The 20,521-nt window shown below is 42.1% G+C and overlaps 1 protein-coding gene across 5 annotated transcripts; it reads right to left on the reverse strand.

The window, feature by feature from the left end:
• Window positions 1–825: 825 nt before the first annotated feature.
• ZNF287 (zinc finger protein 287) lies at window positions 826–20,028 on the reverse strand. 5 transcript variants are annotated; one of them, XR_005212902.1, is made up of 7 exons: window positions 19,805–20,028; window positions 18,249–18,849; window positions 17,520–17,614; window positions 15,484–15,610; window positions 14,943–15,029; window positions 6,165–8,884; window positions 826–1,903 (listed from the first exon to the last, which is right to left on the reverse strand). XR_005212902.1 is itself a non-coding variant. In XM_037810815.1 (7 exons), exons 2-7 carry the CDS (start codon window positions 18,649–18,651, stop codon window positions 1,839–1,841), a joined length of 1,002 nt encoding a protein of 333 aa, XP_037666743.1. In that variant the 5' UTR covers window positions 18,652–18,849; window positions 19,805–20,028; the 3' UTR covers window positions 827–1,838. The 5 variants fall into 5 exon arrangements, 3 of the variants coding, with proteins under 3 accessions (XP_037666743.1, XP_037666742.1, XP_037666741.1); XR_005212901.1 differs by having other exon boundaries at window positions 827–2,029; XM_037810815.1 differs by having other exon boundaries at window positions 827–1,903; window positions 8,660–8,884.
• Window positions 20,029–20,521: the final 493 nt, after the last annotated feature.

Consider the following 20,521-nt stretch of genomic DNA (forward strand, 5'->3'; position numbering starts at 1 on the left):
CTGACGGCCGGCATCGGAGGATGGGGCAGGTGGAGGGGACTGGGGACACACAGCTCAGGATGTGTCCTTTGACCTCGCCCCCACCCAGCCCCACCTCTCCCACCTCTGCTTTGCTTGGTGCCCCCAATCTAACACATTTCTAGTTCACATCACTAGCCTATTTTTTTCTAAATTGCTAATTTTTTAAGGATAAATTTCTTAATTATCCTTTAAAGTTAGTTGGATTTATAGTGATTGTGTCAGTTTGAATGTATTATGTCCCCCAAATGCCATTATCTTTGATGTAGTCTTGTGGGGCAGATGTTTTGGTGCTGATTAGATTTGCTTGGAATGTGCCCCACCCAGCTGTGGGTGATGACTCTGATGAGATATTCCCATGGAGGCGTGGCCCCGCCCATTCAGGATGGGCCTTGATCGGTGGAGCCATATAAATGAGCTGACTCAAAGAGAAGGAACTCAGTGCAGCTGTGAGTGATGTTTTGAAGAGGCGCAAGCTTGCTAGAGAGGAATGTCCTGGGAGAAAGCCATCTGGAAACCAGAACTTTGGAGCAGATGCCAGCCACGTGCCTTCCCAGCTAACAGAGGTTTTCCGGATGCCATTGGCCATCCTACAGTGAAGGTACCCGATTACTGGTGTGTTACCTTGGACACTTTATGGCCTTAAGACTGTAACTGTGTAGCCAAATAAACCCCCTTTTTATAAAAGCCAATCCATGTCTGGTGTTTTGCATTCCGCAGCATTAGCAAACTACAATAGTGATGATCCCTCGTTCACTGCTGATATTGGTAATTTGTGCCTTCTCTTGTATTTTGCACAGTTTAGAGCTTTAACAACTTTATTTGTATTTTCAGAGGATCAATTTTTGGTTTCACTATCCTTAGCCTGATGATTGGGATTACGTTGGGTTTAAACATTAATTTAAAACAACTAAATTCAGGGGAAGGGAGAATTGACATGTTTACTATATTGAATTTTCCTAACCAAGAAAATACTATTTCTCCCTTAAAGTTTATAGTTTTCTTCATTTGGGCTTAATTACAAATGTATTGTTAGGGTATTTCTATTACTTGTGGTTCTTTTTTGTGAACGAGATCCCTGTTTTTGCTTACATTTTCTAACTATTACTTAGGTGTAGTATACTTACTTACTTTCATTTCTTGGCTTTGTAGCTGGTCTTCCTAATCAAACTCTTCTTGGTTCTAACATTTTTCCTATTGATTATCTGGCTTCTTCATTTTCAATACATACATACATAGATGTTTAAACTTTTACTGAACATAATTTCAAAGATACACAAAAATAAAAATAAAATGAACTTCCATGTATCCATCATCCAGCTTCAGTAATTATCAACTTGGGGCCAATTCTGTTTCATCTATACCCCACTCACTCTTCCCGTGCTCTGGATTATTTTGAATCTAACCCACATCATATCACTTCGTTCATAAATACTTCCCCAATCCTTAATTTTCCTTCTTTTGCATTGGCTAAGCCCTCCAGTGCCATGTTGTGGAGATGACAGGGGCCTTCTTACTGACACAGAGATGGGTCAGATCCTGTCACTCAGTCATTACAAAATCTGGCAGGGTAAACAGACATAGAAGCAAATTTTTCAATACAATGTTATATATGCTGTTAGAAAAGGAGGTCTGATTTAGAGAACAAGACATCTCTATGAATTAGGAGGAGGATGGCAGGGGAGAATGCATCCGGGGGCACATGCAAAGTCATGGAGGCAGGAAACAGCCACCTGCAACTCAAGGACGCTAAGTAGTTGGTATTACTGATCTTCGTGGGTGAGGGAGAAGAGGCCGGAGAGAGACGATGATGAGGCAAGTTAAGGAATGCCAACTCTCCTCTGCAGTTCAGTGGTTCTCCATCTTGCCAGCCCATGAAAATCACCTGGGGAACCAGAGACACGCTGACGTCCAGATCCCATTCCAAATGAAATAAATCACTCTCTCTGGAGGCAGGGACCTGGCGCTGGTAATTCTAAAAGCTCCTCAATCATTCGCATGAGATTCACCCCTGGTAAACAATGAGAAGGCACTGAAGGGTTTAAAGCAAAAAGTGTCATGGGCCACCTTGCATGGCTATGCACTACCCAGTCTGCATGTGGTGGTCCACAGATGTCGCCAGATGACTTTGGCAGCTGTGTGGAATATATATTGAAAGGGGTGAGACCGGGGGGGGGGGGCAGGGTGAACACTTACCTGTGTATACAACAAACTACACAAGAGCTGATCAAAAGCCTGGAATGACGCAGTGGCAGAGGGGACGGAGAAGAGGATGAATAGGTCTAAAATGACCACTGGTGAAGGAGAGAGCAGTGGCTTCCAGCTTCCTTGTCAAAATTTTGGGGTGAAAACAATTCAGTTTAGAGTAAAAGAATTTAATCACTGACTATATGGTTCTGAAACTAGGGGAAAGCTCTGGGTGGCAGCCTGAAATTGGTGGGGAGCTGCACCCTGACTTGGGCTATTTGCATCTAAAAATTTGGATTTAAGAAACTATATGGGAGGGGAGGCCAAAAAAAATAAAAAATAAAAACAAAAAGAAATTATTTCAATGCTCCTCTAACCTTATCAAAGTACACAATTTTATGCAACTGTACATACATACCATTTGTGTTCTGTATTTTCAGTTAACATGATTTCACAGGAAGAACTCACTCAAGTGCTGGAGCGCTGGGTTCCAGTCCTTACTTTGTCACTCTATGACTGTACGACCCCAGGCAAGACACTTCATCACTGTCCACATCCAAACAGCGAAGGACCGAACGTTGTTCACGAACTTACACACATATTTATACGTATCACTCTAGTGCACATGCTGGCCATTTTTAATGGTTATAATGTTCCAAGGGGCTCATAATTACGGTGAACTATAGAGCCATGAGAATAACAGGAATAGAGGACAAAGGGTACATTTACAGGCACATGCGTGTGAACTGATACCAGAAGACAGTCAAAGAACGAAACATAATAGCCCAAATAAAGGTTCAGCAAGAAAAACTAGTCCTTGGATTTGCAAGAAACAGATCCCCAGGATTCGGGATCTAAAATCCTATCAGAAACCTGCCTTAAGGAATGTGATGGGAAAGGAATGTGACATGTAAGAGATCATGACATATAAGAGAGACAATTAAAGCACTACATGGCAGCTCTTACACATTTAGTTGACCTCTTAACTGCCCTCTGTTTAACCTACTTGCCAGATTAACTGACACTCTTGATTCCCTCTGCAAAATTTGCTGATGGCCTTGGCAGATTTCTTGTGGTTAAGTTTGCTGCTTTCTAGTACATGTAACACTTCTGTTCTCTCCAATTAATTGTATGCTTAACAAGACTTAGTTGTTTACTGCCAAAATAGTTTATCCTATGTATGTAATTATATCCCCCATTACATAATAAGAGATTATGTAACTGATGAAACGAGTGCAAAGAGTTGTCTCTGTGAAAACTAAGTTCAATGGTTTGGACTCAATTGCTACTCTCCAATAGCAGTGAGCATGTCCTGTGCCCACATCTTGGTTTCCAAACAGCTGCCTATTAAAAGGAACCAGGGGTCATTGGAGAAATGGCTCATTCCACATCTGGGGTTTTGAAAGTGCAAAGTGAGCCTGAGATATCCTGTGTTGGAAGGCAATTAAGTGCTCAAAGACTAAAGGGGAAGAGTCAAAAGAGCTCCCTGAAGGGTTGCAATGGGCCAAATTTGGGACAATTTCAGCCATCAGTAGCAATGTCCCTAACTGATTAGAACACACTGAGTCACCGGTCATCACTGCAGATGACACCACCACATGCTGGCCCTGAAAACTGGTAATTAACGGCAAAGAATTGCACCTTACCCTGCCTGTACTTCATTCCCAGTTAGCTCTTCCTTACAGAATGCCAGTCAATAAAACTAGGAAGAATAAAAAAATTACAAAATCACCATCTTGCCAATCTGGATGAAATAACTGATTCAAGGATCATCTCTAGATACTAAAACTACCAGGTGACAGGATATTCGTATGTTGCCCATGTTGCACCACAGATTATTTAACTGCAACAGGAAAAACATATCTTTAAGTTGCAAACATCTGGTGGTCACCACCTTAAATGAGCTGTCAAATTTGCATCACTGGCAGAGTCAACCTGACATTAATGGGACTTTCAATGTGATGCAACATGAACCACTTCTGTGAAGCGGTAATGTTAAAAATATTTAACTTAACCCAATGAAGGCTTTGGACTAACTTATAATTTACAGAAACTATGGGGGATATAGGAAAAGGAGAAACCAACCACATGGAAACAATCAGTTAAATCCTGAATGTGGGACATTCAAGACAACTGACTTGAGCTCTTTAAAAAAAAAAAGGTCTTGGAAAAACAAAAAGGTGAGGACTGTTCTAGGTAGATGAAATGACATAACAATCAAACGTAATGTGTGAACACTGACTGGACCAATGGGAAATTTAAACAGGACTAGGAATTAGACATTAGGGAATTACTGTGTGTGTGTGTGTGTGTGTGTGTGTGTGTGTGTGTGTGTGGTACGTGATGGTACTGTGCTTAAGTAGAAGACTGTCCTTATGTTCTTATTTTTATGAGGTACATGCTTAAGTATTTAGGAGTGAAACATCATGTCTGTAAGTTACTTCCAAATTGTAAATAATACGGGAAAATGTAAATTTTTAAGTCTAGGTGGTAAGTATACGGTTTGTTTTATTCAACTTTTTTGTATACTTAAAATTTTTCATAATAAAAAGTTGAATGTTTAACTGTTAGGTTGTATATATGGTACTAGAATAAAAGTTTTAAAAAATCCATGGAACAGCAAAAAAAAGTGTAAAAATACTATTTGCTAAAAAAATGTTGCACTGCACATGGATGAGAACCGTAAAAGTGGGAAAAATACACAAAAAATCTGATTCTCCACTATTATGCTATTATTTTATAAGGCATCAATTGCCTTGGTGTATCAGTGGAAGACTTTTTTCTAAGTGCATTATTTACATAAAATACACAAAGGCAAGGAGTACAGATTAAAGCAGAGCAAGGGCTATGGGCTGTAATACTCCACACATTCATTCCAAGAGAAAAACGTGTTGTGGAAGGTATGAAGCAGCATTAAAAAAAAATTGCATCTTGAGTACAACTGTTATTTTTTAACATACCTATGGCATAAGAATAATTTGAGTATTATGCAACCTGGAGGCAATCTGCATTTTGGAAAGGATGACACCACAAAATCACGGTTAAGTAATGTAAGAACAAGGGAAAGTAAAAATTTCTTGATGACAGCACTCAACCATAAAGCTTTGAAGATGCTAGCACCCTAGGTCCTTCCTCCAGCATTTTTGTAGGATGTTTGCAGCAATAGTGTAACATCCAAATGAAACCACATGCTCAATAAATGCTTAAGTTGATAGTTACAGCACTAGGAAAACTTCCTTGTGCAAAGTTGTCCCATGATTTTTTTAAAAAAAGCAATATCCTGATTTTTCATGAGTTTTGCAGCAGTTCCTCTTACCTAGTAAATGATCAACTTTTGTTAAATATTTTTCACGTATGCACAAAGAAAATGTTTTAGTTCTACCAATTTTACGCCATGTCTCAACTCTAATTTGTCTACTTATTTATTCATTAATTCAGCCAACATGTACCAGTCACCTACTAAGTGGCAAGGCACTGGAGAAACAAATATGAGTAAGATGAAACCTCAGCTCTCAGAAAATGGCCTTTTGGTCTGATAGTGGAGTGTGGTGAAGATTAAACACAATGGTCTTTTCCCCTATTTATATTTTCATTTCTGTCACTTTTCCTTTTATGTTTAGGACCCACAAACTCAGTTATTATTGTTTCATATTCGTTTACTGCATCAATGCTTTTTCCAGTGAAATAGTTTCTTTCTTGATAGTTTAAGAGTCATCTCTATTTTACTTATATGTATTAATGAATTAACCGACTTCCAATTATCCCTTTAAAAACCAGTCATTTCACTTTTAGTTTCTTTAAAACAGGCTAAATTTTGCTTTTTAAAATCAGCCCCTTACTTCCTTAAGTAAAATCAGTCCACTTACCTTTAACGTCAGGACTCACTCTAAGTCTTCACCTTAATTTTCCCCTGATCCACTTTCTGCAGTGAACTCATATATTTCCCATTAAATACTTACTTTTTCTAGTATTCTGTATATTGCTGCTTTCGTTACTTCCTTGTCTTGGGAGATGGGGCAGCATTTGGCAATCCATTTTAGTAGTTTTCTTATGCTTATTCCGTGATAAAGCAGTTAAGATCATGTCCTTTGTTATCTCTCATTACTTTAGAAAGCTTTCTGTTGCTTAAATTGATTTATTTTCAACACCCTAACAAGTCCTGAAAGGATTCAATGAGGAGGTTTGGGCCCTAAACACTCAAGACACAAGCGTTTTGATGGAAGAAATGGACTTTCTCCAGCAGTCACTGGGGAACCTAAGTTATGCTTTCAGTGGTCAGCTGAAAAAAAAATGGGATGCCTATTTTTTCCCTTTACAATGACTTTGGACGACAAATCCTAGCGAAACTAAGATTAATATGTTTTAAAGATTAACTTAAGGGAGGGTGTTTAATTTTTGCCTGTTTAACTAAATCTATACATGGCTAAAGGTTATATACACATTAGTTTCTCTATTCTAACAGATCATCTTTCATTAAGCTTCTCTTAATATTTCACTCTCTAGGGGAAAAGTATAATTAAACAATGGTTACAGAGAATCTTTACGATAATTTCAACTTTTCTTTTTTTCCCAAACCTACTGGCTCCACATGGCAGTTATGGCTAACAGGAAAAAGGGGAAGGGAACTCTTTACATCTTTTAAGGCGTGAAAGCTGGGATGAAATAAAGGCCTGAGAGCAGCTTTTTCTCTTTTATAATCCCAGGATTACTCTCTTGTGTGAAATCTCTATTTGATGGAAGCTTTCGCAAGTTACACTCAGAAGGCTTCATTAAGAAGTACTTGAAATACAGTAAAAGATGAGGACTGAAATACAGTTAAGAGATGAGGAATTACAGGGTTTTCGAATATCTTACTTTCATACGGGTTCTTTCTGGAAAGAATTAAACAGATATAAAATAAAGGTTAGGTCATGAATGAAGTTTTCTTCACATTAAATGTAAACGGGTTATGGCCATATTATTAATTCTGATACTTTCACTGAGTGGGATCTAACATACATTGCATTTCTTCTGGGTTTCTTTTGAATAAGAATAGTATTTTAACACACAGAGAGCACAAAATAAAATGAAACACTTATGTGGTAAGACCTACATGGCATCTCCTGTATCCATTAATTACGATGTTTTGCACCTGTATGAACGCGTTGATGCTGAATAAGGTTTGTACTCTGGGTGAAAGATTTGCCACATATACGACATGCATAGGGCTTCTCTCCTGTGTGAATTCTCTGGTGTTGAATAAGGCAGGTTCTCTGGCTAAAATCTTTATCACATTCATTACATTTATAGGGTCTTTCTCCGGTATGAGTTCTCTGATGCTGATTAAGGGAGGAGGAATAAATAAAAGCCTTCCCACATTCGTTACACTTATAGGGTTTCTCTCCAGTATGAATTCTTTGATGTTGAGTAAGATTAGCACCCTGTCTATAAGCCTTCCCACATATATTACATTTAAAGGGTTTTTCTCCATTGTGAATCCTCTGATGTTGAGTAAGGTGCACACTCTGGCTGAAGGCTTTCCCACACACACTGCATTTATAGGGCTTCTCTCCAGTATGTGTTCTGTGATGCTGAGTAAGGTTGGCACTCTGGCTGAAGGCTTTCCCACATATATTACATATGTAGGCTTTCTCTCCAGTGTGAGTGGTTTGATGTTGAATAAGAGTTGAGGAATGAGCAAAGGCTTTTCCACATTCGTTGCATTTATAACACTTCTCTCCAGAATGGATTCTTTGATGTCGAATGAGGTAAGTACTCTGACTGAACACTTTCCAGCACTCGTTGCATTTGTATGGTTTCTTTCCAGTATGTATTTTCTGGTGTTGGAGAAGGTGTGTACTCTGACTGAACGTTTTCCCGCATTCGTTGCATATGTAAGGTTTCTCTCCAGTGTGAACTCTCTGATGATTGATCAGAGATGAACTGTGGCTGAAGGTTTTACCGCATTCCAGGCATTTATATGGTTTCTCTCCGGTATGTGTCCTCTGATGGATAGTCAGGTGTGCTCGCTGGCTAAAGTCTTTCCCACAGTTGTCACACTTATAGGGCTTCTCTCCAGTGTGAATTCTCTGATGTATAGTGAGGTGTGCACGCTGGCTGAAGGCTTTTCCACACTGGTGGCATTCGTATGGTTTTTCGCCGGTATGCATTCTCTGATGTGCAATGAGTGATGAGATGTGCCTGAACGCTTTCCCGCATTCTTCACATTCGTAAGATTTCTCTTTGGCATGGGTACTTTGGTGTTTCACGAAGGATGGGTTTTTCCTAAATTTTTTCCCACACATATTACATTTATAGGGCTTCTCTCCAGGTTGTAATTTCCTATGGACAATACCATATGAGACATGACTGAAGGTTGTCCTGCCTTCGCTATACACAGAAGTTTTATTATCTGATTGGGTACCAAACTGTATAATTAGGTTTGAATGCTTTTCAAAATTATTTCTATATATACCATATTTACTAAGATACTCTTCAGCAGGATCATCATCTTGTGAAAACACTGATTTCAAATGGAAATCTCGTTCATTGGTGGGAATCCTCCGGAAGGCGTCTGTTGTGTGTCGCTCTAATCTGTCATCATAGTCATCCGCGTCTTCCAATTTGATGGTCTGGGTACCAACCTTCTTGAATTCAGCAATCTTTCCTGGGGTACTCCCCCGGGCTTCAGCGTCCCATTCTGAAATGAAAAGGATACAAAAAGTCTTCCTCTATTTGGAGAGAGGAAACTGCCAAAGCAGAAACAAAATAATGAGCATGAATAAAATACCTAAAAAGACTCGATGAATCCAACCACCCCAAAACACAGACCTTAAAGCTTGGGAAAGGAGAATATAGGGGCAGAAAAAAAGGAGATTAAATTGAAAAAGCAGAGGCTCCTCACTATTCAACTTGGGCAGTGTGTAAATAAAATAGATTAGGTTGCGTGGCAAAGCTAAGAGAAGCGAAAACAACGGACAAGACTGTGTGGGCGAATTTGAGATGACTTTGTTGACTGATTTAATGGGCTCGTAAGGCAGGCAGGCTGACCGCATCACTCCCTCTTCTGATGTCCTCTGCACAAGGCTTCATGAGCATCCAAAAGCAACTTTATGGAGTGCTTTCCGTGCCTAAATATTCCTAATAAATCCTCCACAGCCCCAGATCAGCACCATCAACGTCACTATCACCTGGGAACGTGTTAAATTATTGGGGCCTACCCAGGCATACTCAGTCAGAAACTCTGGGGGTTGGGGCCAAACAATCTGTTTTGGCAGGTGATTCTGATGCATACTAAAGTTTGAGATGTACTGGCTTAAAAGATAAAAGTTAGAGAGAAAAGGAGGAAAAAAAGCTCAAAATATTCTATCTGATCTTTGGTCCCCAAATAATCTAGCCTTTTCCATTCTACTGTTATTTCTACTACACCTCAGTTTCAGCTTCACACAACAAACCATTTCCTCATACGTGTACACAGATGCCATGCTAACTTCAGACTCTGGGTCTTCTCATGAGATACATTCTCTATCTGTTAAAAATGTTTATGGCCCAGCTCATGTTTCCTTCTACAATGCTCATTCTTAGAACCCTAAAGTACAGATTATTATGTTAAACCATATGAAACAGACTTTTTTGTAGGTCAAAATGTTGAGTATAGCAATTTCATATGGTTCCACCTAATACAATGTTGGACCTGTATCAGAACTCAGCCTTACAGTATTATTTGACAATCTTGTGCCTTTTTTATATTTCAAACTTTGGCACAAACTCTGGAAATGACTTATGCCTCTATTACATTTCTTTCAGATAACGACCAAACACTCTGGATGTGGCGGCCACTCAAACTGGTCAAAGCTGAACTCAAATGAAAGAAAGAAAAAAAAAAACTCCAACCTGAAACCTGGCTGTAAAGAATTCAAATGTGTATTTATTGATGCCAATACATGTCCAATATGATGGTTTAAAACAAATTTAAGTTACAATCCCTTTCTCCTTTACAATCAGATGGGAAATGCATAATTTGCAATTGTTAAGAATTATAAAATATAATATAATCAAACAGGGAATTTATAATATAGCAAAAATGGTACTAGGTATTTCAGAAACTCTCTAAGATACAAAACAGTCAAGGTATAACTTTACAAATATATCCACTCAATAAAATAGTATGCAGTCATTCACAACGACGGCTAGATCCATCAGTAAGGGACTGGTTAGAGCAGGGGATGATGCAATACTGATAGCTGATGGGAACAATTAGGTAGGTCTATGTGCACTGACACAAAAAGGTGTGTAGGACACACTGTTAAGTGAAATAAAGCGGTATGTAGAAGACCCCATCTGTGTAAAAATATATCTGTAAGTACATATGAACACACACAACACAGGAATAATCTAAGGGGAGAAGTTCCTGGAAATAGGGAAGGAGATACATAATTCATTTTGCTTCCCTGCACTTTTCTGAATTTACAAACTCCTCTGATTACTTTTATTCAAATAAAAAAAATCATGGTTGACACAGAAAATGCTTAGGAGTCAAATTAAATTAAAAATAAAAATAAAAATAAAAAGGCAGTATGACCATGACATAACAAACACATTAGAAGAACTGGAAAAATATTACCAAAATGTCAACAATGGGGTTACTGATTTTTTTTTCTCTCTATACTCTATTTTTTAACAAACTGACTCTATTACTGTTATTACTATAAATGTAGTTATTTTACTTCTATAGAACAAAAAATTTTAGAAACAACTTTCTTAAAGCAGGATTTACCACAACTTTACCTAAAAGAACAAAATGGGATCGTGAAAGGACTGTACAGGTAGGTGCGTGTATACATAAAAACAAAAAAACTGAGACAGTTCGAAAAGCTGTCTATGTTATCAGAATCTGTCTGTGGTAGACTGTACCATGTACCTGAAAAGGAAGTACCAAAGTTATAATTAACAAGCTTAAAGGACCAAGTCTGAATGATGACCATAAATAGATTGCTACTCTAAGCACATTATTTTTCAACCAATTGGTTTATTTGGAAATTTAGAAACTGAGATCATTATTCAATTGAAATTAGTTTTTAATCAGAACTCACCCATGATGATTGATTCTGTTAATTCTGAGCTGGGTGGACTGATTAATAGCCTCTCTTCTCTAAAAAATTTAAGCAGGACTTAAATATGTGTACATCACTTTCCGGAAAGGTTAGAAGTGGTGAATGTCTGTTGGCAATAGGGCCAAACAGTGGCATAATATTTCAGACAGAGGAGATCAGTGCCAAGTTAGGGAGGTGTGATTTGAGCTGAGCCTGAAGGGATTGAGTCCCTTGCACAGACAACTGCACCCTGTATAAGGACAGGCTAGAAAACCAATCTAAACCCATATCACCTCACCCCCTACAGAAGGAAAAAAGGAACTTGCCATATTCAATCCTGGTGCTTTTTGGAGAGAAAGAAATCTCCCCCCAAAATTCAGGCCATTAACTGCCCCTCTTGTGGATTTAGAGCCCTAACTCAAGCAAGCTGTATGATCCTAAAAAACCCTCAAGCTGGAAATTAAATTAAAATGGTCCCAGACTGGTAATCCCTCCTGAAAACTACCCTGACTTGAGTCCAGCCTTACTTCCATTATGGTGGGTATGTTTTTTCAGTGTTTAGAGTGTACTGAAATTATTTCCCAAAGAATTTAGTGTGCAATCAGTTTATTTTGCACCATCCTGCCAACGAAGGCCAAAAGGTCAAATATTTTGAAGAAGAATTAGCTTTTCGGGTACTATGAACCTTAAAATAAACTAAAGGAAAAAAAAAAGAGGAGGAAAGCAAGATACAAAAGAGTATATATAGCTTACTGTCTCCTGCATACAAACACAGGGGATATACGAACATGTGTATGATTTATTTTTGCCAACAGAAACGTTAAGAAGGATAAACAAAAGAACAATTACCCAGAGGAAATGGATGGGAACAGGGCTGAAGGGATGGGAATGTATACCTTTCTATATAGTTTCAACTTTTGAACCGTTAATGCTTTTCCATACTCAAAAATGTAAAATTAAATAAAAAAGAATTTCAAAAAACCAGGTTAAACACAAACAGAATCAAACTTAACTGTCTATCAAACTGTTGACCTAACCACAAGGAAAGAAAAGAACTCGAGTAACTTTTCCATCAAGTATTATGTATACCCTTAGTGGGATGTAATTTAATGACAAAAAAGACTGCAAATAAATCTTGAACTTTGCCTAGATAGTTTGTTATTGGCAGTGGTATTGATGTAGTGATTTGGAAACTCTTTTTGTGTGTATCGTAGGAAGAGCAACTGAGTATTTACGCTGATGTTAGGAAGCAGGTTTCTTGGTGTATGGTAAAGAAGATACAAAAAGGAATATGGAATATGGGAAGGTGAGGAAAAACCCTTTGAGCTGGACTTGAATTAGTTATCAGCATGACTCATGAGAGAGCAACTATGTAACACAGGACATACACTACACACAAATGCACATGTAACAATTTATTTCCTGGCTCTCTCCCCTCAACAGGCCTAGAAGCTACGATGCCCATCCCACATGTCCTGCCCAGATCGTGCTCTCTAAGTCCTATTCCCCATTCAAACAAGCCAGGGTTCCTGGGAGAACTCCAAGTCCAGGGCAGGCACAAGGTGAGACTAGAGGACAGTTTGCCCTGTCTATGTCTGGCACAAGGTGAGACTAAGGAACATCTCATAGTACCAGAGAGCAAGGAGGTGCTCTAAGACTAACGGGGACATGCCAGAAGGACAATGGACCTGGCTTGAAGGGCCCCCATTGCTCAAATTTTGGACAACTGAGCATGAAGAGGAATAACGGAATTAAAGGACTAAGAACTGTTTGATTTAAAAAAATTCTGTTAGTCCATAGTGATATATTCACATAAAAATGGGATGGGAGGTGGGAGAGTTATTCTTTACAGAAGACGGCTTGAAATCATTCAGAAGAGATGACTGGACTAGAAAATCACCATTCTACAACCAGTGAAATAACAGGTTTAGACAACGATCATCAATGGGTGCTACTATCCTTCAGTGAAAGGTTAGCAGGAAATGGCTTAGCCAGATGGCCTCAAAGGATCGTCCCACAGATTACATATGAATTAACAAAACAAAACAAAACAAAACATGCACCTTTAAATGGAAAGATCTGGTAAACACCACCTTAACCAAACTGAGCACTGTCACTGATGAGACAATCTGACTTTCTGTACCTCTTGTGGAAATACAATGGAAAGCGCACATCAGCTGTGCAATGTTCTTGGCAAAAATTATGAGGAAACAATCAGAAAAATCTAGATTGTGGGACATTCTGGGAAAAAAAAAACAAAAAAAAAAAACAAATCCCAGCTTGGAACCTTAAAAAAAATGTCACTCTCATTAAAGAATAAAAAAAAGAAAAAAGAAAAAAAAGCCTGGGAACAGTTTTAAATAAGATGGGATAAAGACACAGATAACCATGCAGAACGTGATTCCTGACTGTATCCTGGATTGCGGAGAAAAACAGTGATAAAGGATATTTTGGGACACCTGGGGAAATCTGAATGTTTGACTCCATGTGAGACGGCCTCACTGTATAAACGTTACATCTGCCGAGTGTGATACTGGTGTTGTGCTATGCAGACGAAGGTTCATGTCTCAGGAGCTATGTGCACTCAGGGGTGAGAGGTCATGATGCCTGCAGCTAACTTTCCAATGATTTCATGCAAAAAAAGTATGTGTATGTGTGTGAGTGTGTACAGGGAGGGACAGCGCACAAGCGGGTACATGGCAGTAACCGGCGATTCCAGGTGGAAAGTATACGGGTGTGTGCGGTGTTGTGCCTGCGACTCTTCTGCAGGTTTGAAATCTTACAAAATGCACTTGCTGCAGATGAAGGGAGAAAGGAACGGGAGAAATCAAAACATCCATCAACAGGGAAGAGAGTCAGTAAACTGAAACACACAGTAAAAGGTGGTCCAGTTAAAGAAAGAAAAAAATGATTTGGGATAATTTTCAAGAAATACTTTTACATGAAAAAAGTGAAGTATAAAACAGCATGCTTCTGTTTATATTTAAAAAGTGGAAAATAAAAGAGTATATTTTAATACTGGCTCTATAAAAAAGACAAATAAACAAAAACAACAAAAAAACAAACAATAACCCTGAAAGGAAAAGCTAGAAACCAGTAAGTAACAGTGGTTGTGTGTTGGGGAGATGTAGGAACTGGGTGAAGGTGGCATACGGGTGCGGGAGACTTGGTTGTACATGTAATACATTTTTAAATAGATTAGCCATTCAAATAATTAAATACTGAGAAAATAGAAGACGGAAGCGAGTCAGGAGAGTGGAGACAGGGTGACAGGGAACCCTCCATGAACGGAGTAAGAGAGACTCAAACAAGAAGTTGACCAGGTCTGAACTTCAGAGTGTGCCAATGCTCACGTGTGTCTGAATGCAGAGGGCAGGAAAATGGCACGATGACAGCCCCACACACGTCTCTAAGGATGAGACCCAGGCTCACGTAGAAGGATGAAATGATGAGAGGCGTGAGGGAAAGGTATAAAAACGATCTGGAGAGTAAGCTCTTCCTGAGAAGAGGACCTCTCTACAGAAGCAATGCCAAAACGCTCAGTGTTCTCGGCAGGCCGTGGTGCCTTTGTGGAGTGACTTCGCCATAGTTAAAAAAATGTATTTCATCACACCAAGGACACCCTTTCTCAAGTACAAGAATCTCACGTGCCAGTTATTCACTCACCTGGACTAGGGCCTTCCAAGATCTCCTTTATCACCATCCACGGTTCTTCCAATACGGGAATCACACTCGGTCTGTAAACTGTGAGTCCTGCTCAGGAGGAACACAGTGAGGTTCATTCTGGAGACAGACCACTGCTCAGAGTTTATTATCTAACCCTTACTCACATTTTACTTATTACTTCCCAACACCCGAGAGGCTGTGTGCTGGAAGACCCTGTGGGAAGGATCCTGTGCTTAGCGCGGTAGACGGTGGGCAAGGCTGGGCGCCACACGAGCGCTGCCAGCTCCAGGAGGCTGGGCATCAGTTGTCACCGATCCTTCACACAGAAGCCTGCCAAGCAGGAAATGGTGGTAGAACCTCACCACTTCTGGGCCCAGTTAAGAGAACATTCTCTCTAGACCCCAACCTTGGTAAGGTACCAGCTCTGACCTTCTGGTGGGCCTGCCAGGGAGACGCAGGAACGGGGTGCGGGTGGCGTACAGGTGTGGGAGACTCGGTTGCACACGTAACACCCAGGGGGTGGGGGGCAGACTCTCCTTACCCAGAGAAACCATGTTCCAGTAGTTCTGCAGTGTCACAGTCTTATACAACTCCTTCTGCACGGGGCGCATCAGCTCCCAGTCCTCCCTGGAGATGTCCACCGCCACATCTTTGAAGGACATAGATTCCTAAAACATCAAATGTAACTCGACTCAGTTCAAGACCTGGAGGGAAGGGGGGCAGTGATCCCCGGGGTCTGTGTGAGTCCCATAAGGCTCCTAAAGAGTATCTGGTCAAAACCCTTGCCCAGTGTTTAGATGGTCCTGTGGCAGCCCTGAAAGCCCTGACACTTCTCAGGGACAAGGGACCCGAAGGTGGAGTTTGAAGATAAGCAGAGATTATCATTTTCAATCAACACTGCATGCATTTGTGGCTCTGTCTTAAAGAAGAAAGAGTTTTAATTCCAGATGACACAAGGAATTGAAGGGTTTTGCTTTTCTCTCTTGCCATAAGTTCAATTGATTATGATTTGAAACTTTAAGAAATTTACACATGCTAGATGATGAAACTCAGAGTCTTCTGTTTGTTTTCTTTTTAAACAAAACTGGGACCAGTAACCACACTGTCGAACTGCTGCACTTTTAGATACATTTCACAATCTGGCAGAGTTAGTGCCCTTTGCTCTTCTTCATTTTGTTAACAAAAAAAAAAAATTAAAAAATATATATATATACACATATATATATTCTTTATTACTCTTACATGTTCAATTTTTAAAATAAACTTTGTTAGTTTCTTAAAAAAATTGTAATTGGGATCTTGATATTTCATTAACTTTATAATTTAGGGAGAACTGCCATCTTTACAACATCCAAGGCTTCTTTCACGTCCTGTAAAATGAGGGGAGGCAAGGAACTGCCAAATGTACAGTATGTTTAGCCCTAGAGATTGAAAGCCTTTTTGGAGTGACAATGTGAATAGAAGATAAAAGGAAATAAAAGATTCCATCTGATTTATATATATACGCAGGAAGTCATTAATTTTGTATGTCAGTTTCCCTAGTAGTTACCTTACCTAATTTTTCTTTTGTTTCTAGCGGTTTCCCCCTTGACTTTCTTAGGTTTCCCAGTTGTTAGTTTAGAACACAAGTTCTCAATTTGTGTCTTTGTGGGTGTGAACCCACTGTAAAAGCAACCATTTGGAGATGTTATTTTTAGTTAAGGTGTGGCCAACAGAAGCAGGAGGTCTTCATTCATGTTCCTGGAGGCCTCACAAGTCACAGAAGTCAGGAAGGCGAGGACCTTGCCACGTGACAGAAGGCAGAGACGCAAGCCAAGGAACCCCAAAGATCGCTGGCAACCAGCACCCGAATGCTCCAGACTGGAAGAAAGCAAGCCTTGCTGATATCTTGATTTGGACGACTTCTAGCCCCCCAAACCATGAGCCAATAAATTCCTGTTGTTTAAGCCAACCCACTGGGTGGAATTTGTCAGATCAGCCTGGCAAAACGACACCAACTACAAATAATAATTTTACTCTGGCTACCAAAGGCTTTCCAAATTCCAGACCACGTATATTTTTACAGTAAATCCTTTAAAATAACACAGCCTCACGATTAAAAGCAACACCACACAGTACATGGTCTTGAATTACTCGCTCAGGAAGAAAAAATAACATTAGCAACTATCGTTTACGATTGCTTATTGTAATGCAGGCGAAGCATGAGTCTTACATTTAATCCTCAAAATCTAAGAGATAAATTCTATTTCTTAAAAAGAACTCGGGCTAAGAGTGTTTAAGTATCTTGCCCCAAAGCAAAAAATCCATGCAGAGTTGGGAACTAAACTTGGGTCCACCCGGCTGGGAAGGTCAGTCCTTGACCTCTGTGTAATACTGCTGCCTTAAATAAAGTCAGGAGTGAGGACAAGCACAGACAGGAAAAGTGACGGGAGCACACCTGGTAGAGAGCACATTACCCACCTCAAGGGGCCATGATGGCTGGAGGGGAGAAACCGAGCCTGAGGCCCTCGGCGGGCAGGCAGGCAACGTCCTCACACACTAAGGCATTTTAAAATCAGAGAAGAAACTAAAACTCACTTTGGTCGCCAAGTCATTTCGCCACCCTGTCCAGAAGGCGGTGGCTTTGTCTTCCTCTGGGGTCTCTTGAGAAAGGGCAGGGTTCTGAGGCGGCTCTAGGGAAGGGAAAGAGGCCACGATGAAGCCTAAGTTCCTCAGCGTAAGCCTCCTCTTTCTGAGAGTGAACCCCCAAATCCTACCCCGAAGAACCAGAGGGAAGGGCCAATGACTTCGTCCTAAGATGTCAATGCAGGCTGTAAGAATAAGTGTGCTCTGGGGCTCTGAGGTATTTATACCAAATTCACAAATTTCTCCTAAATCTTTTGTGAGGTAAATTTTGTGAGTTGACTTTCTACTTACTAAGGAGATGTTCTCTGAACACTTTTCTACCTTTCTGGAAGCATATTATTTCTGGATCCAATCACAAAGCAAATGATTTTTGGCCAGAAGGGTGCATAAATAAAGTTCTTTCTGCAGGGAAACTTTCTGAAGGCTCACATGGGGGTGATTTGGTTGTATCCGGTCATTCTTTTACAACCCATCTCCTCTGGGTTTAGATAACGTGTGTCTGCTCTCGAACAATCTGGACACTACCTCAAACGGGATGCAGCTTGGGGTAAAACTCTGTTCTTGCTTAGCTCACAGACCTTCCTTATCCCCAGCTTCTTGAAAGGGGCTGCACGCCATTTGGCTGGCTGTCCTCTCCATGCACCCTGGGTTCCTTCCCCTTCCCTGCTCTACAGTTCTCACCTTCTTCTTCTAGAATCTGCGTCAAATCCTCCACCAGAGTCACCGCTTCCTCACTGTTCTCGGGGTACTGGGCCTTCACCCACATCCTGACCTCCCCAGGCAGGATGCTCAGGAATTGCTCCAGCACCAGCAGCTCCAGGATCTGTTCCTTTGAGTGAATCTCAGGTCTCAGCCACTTGAGGCAGAGCTCTCGGAGTTGACTCAGTGCCTTTCGAGGCCCAGACAGCTCCGGGTACGGAAAGTTCCGAAAATTCTGTCGACGGGCCTCAGTGTCACGCGAGAATCTTGAAGCAAGCATTTGTTTCTCAACATTGTGGAGTCCGCTCTGAGCCTTGTCTGGCTTCCACATAAGAAGGATTTGGGAGCGCAAAGAACTGGTCGTCCTCCTGCTTGGGGCTAACATTGCGACAGACTGGAGAGTCAAGCTGGCAATACCCTTAATCTTGTCAGTGGTGAACCAACTGCTTCAAGTCTCATGCTAGAGCCATAAAGACATGATATCAAGGGCTGCTGCAGCCAGGACCTGAACGGGGTCAAGGAGGGCTTAGCAGCCTTTAGCTACAAATTCTGAGCCAGAACTTGCATGGCTGGTGAAGAGATCCTGAAACACAAGAATGGACCAGAATGTCAAGAATTCCAGGTGTCCTCTACTACAAATAAAGTCAGCAACAGACCCTCCAGTGTCCACAGATAAACACACACATGCTTTACCGTGGTCTCTCTCCCCTACCTTCTTAGACCTGTAAAATAATTGCAATCTGCTTGTGGGGAGGAGAGGGTTTGTCATAAAAAGGTAGTGACAGAAGCCAAGTCTTAAGGCATCATGAGCAAAATGTCAGATTCAACCTCTGACTTGCTGAAACAGAAGTTAAACATTTTTTACAGAAAAAAAAAAGTTTCAGTATTTTAGCCCTCCACATTAGAGGGGCGGTAATGACTGCACTGGCTCTCAAAAACAACAGAGATCTATTGTTACTTGGAACAAACTGGGAGGAGAATTTCTTCTTAATAACGTGAGCAAGGTTCCTACAGGAACCCTCAGGAGAAAAGGGTGGGACATTGACCTGCCCCCCACGTTAATGCCAGTTTATTCCTGCTTTCCACTATTTGGGAGGCCCTTAAGACAAGCCGGTTAGAGTGGGACGAATCACCGGGAAAGAAGAGGTCGGTGGGATTTGAGGACTTGGAAGTGTCTACAGGAGGCAGCTCCCTAAGGATACACTGGAAACCGGATTCCCACAGGAAACCTCAGAACTGGCCGGACCTGGAGGAGACCCGAGCGCACCTGTCCCCGGGCTCCCCCTCTGCGCCCTCCTCAGCCACCGGGGGGTCCCCAGGCTCTCCCAGGGCCCCGCGCGGGCCTCCCCTCGGCCTCCCTTCCCGGCCGGGCCCCTCTGAGCCCTCTCGGGCCGCGGGGAAGTCGGGCACCTCCCTCGGCAGCCCCCGGCCCGCCTCCGCCTCCCTCGCAGGCCGCGACCCCGGGCGCCCGCGCGCGCACCTGCCGGCTCCCGGGCCCGCCCGCGCGGACACCCCGCCCGGCGCCCGCGCATCGTTACCTGCGGCGGGACCCGGCGGCCGCGCGGCCCGGGCCCACAATGGCGGCGGGGTCGCGGGCGCCTGCGCGGCGGGCCCGCTGCCCCCCAGCGGAGGGGCCCCCGGGTCTCGCCGCCTCCGTCCCCCGAGCGCACAGCGCGCCCCGGCCAGGCCCAGCCGGTGCCAGCCGGGTCCTCGCCAGCCAGGCCCGGAGCCCACCGCGCCTCGGCTTGGCCGCGACCTCGCCTCGGCGCCACCGCGCATGCGCGCCGGGAGGGGTCGCCGAGGCCGCTGCGCGCCCGCCCAGCCAATCGGAGCCCGCGCTCCGGCCCCCGCCCTCGGAGCATCTGGTCCTTGGACCTGTCTCCATGGCAACCGTCTCCACCCATCACCCGGACCTGCTCGTCATCCTGCAAGGCAGCGAAGGGAACTTGAAAGTTTCCCTGGGCGGAAACAGGCAGACAGACGACTTGGAGGTTGGGGAGGACCAGCAGCTGGTGGGGGGAAGGAGACGGGGGTTGAAGCCCCGCTCCAATTACCCAGAGAAAACCGGGTGCTAGAGTTCCTGGAGGGAGAATAGGCAGGGACGATGTGGGTCTAAAGACAGAAACACCTAGAGTGCTGATTCGAATTTTATTGTGCACAAAAGTCATTATTAAAGGTTCTAAGCCTCACGTCAAAAATCTGATTCATAGGCTCTCATATTGGGAAAAAAACAACACTATCCAATATTGTGTTAT

This window comes from Choloepus didactylus, chromosome 18 (genome assembly GCF_015220235.1).
Source record: "Choloepus didactylus isolate mChoDid1 chromosome 18, mChoDid1.pri, whole genome shotgun sequence".
Lineage (NCBI taxonomy): Eukaryota > Metazoa > Chordata > Mammalia > Pilosa > Megalonychidae > Choloepus > Choloepus didactylus.

Excerpts from the sequence above, each read along its gene's own strand:
- ZNF287 (XM_037810814.1), bottom strand. The coding sequence starts at position 18,651 with ATGTTAGCCCCAAGCAGGAGGACGACCAGTTCTTTGCGCTCCCAAATC. Across the intron at positions 17,615-18,248 it reads GCAGATTCTAGAAGAAGAAG|AGCCGCCTCAGAACCCTGCC; the intron begins GTGAGAACTGTA and ends TCCCTTCCCTAG. Across the intron at positions 8,885-14,942 it reads CTTGGAAGGCCCTAGTCCAG|AATGGGACGCTGAAGCCCGG; the intron begins GTGAGTGAATAA and ends TTTTCATTTCAG.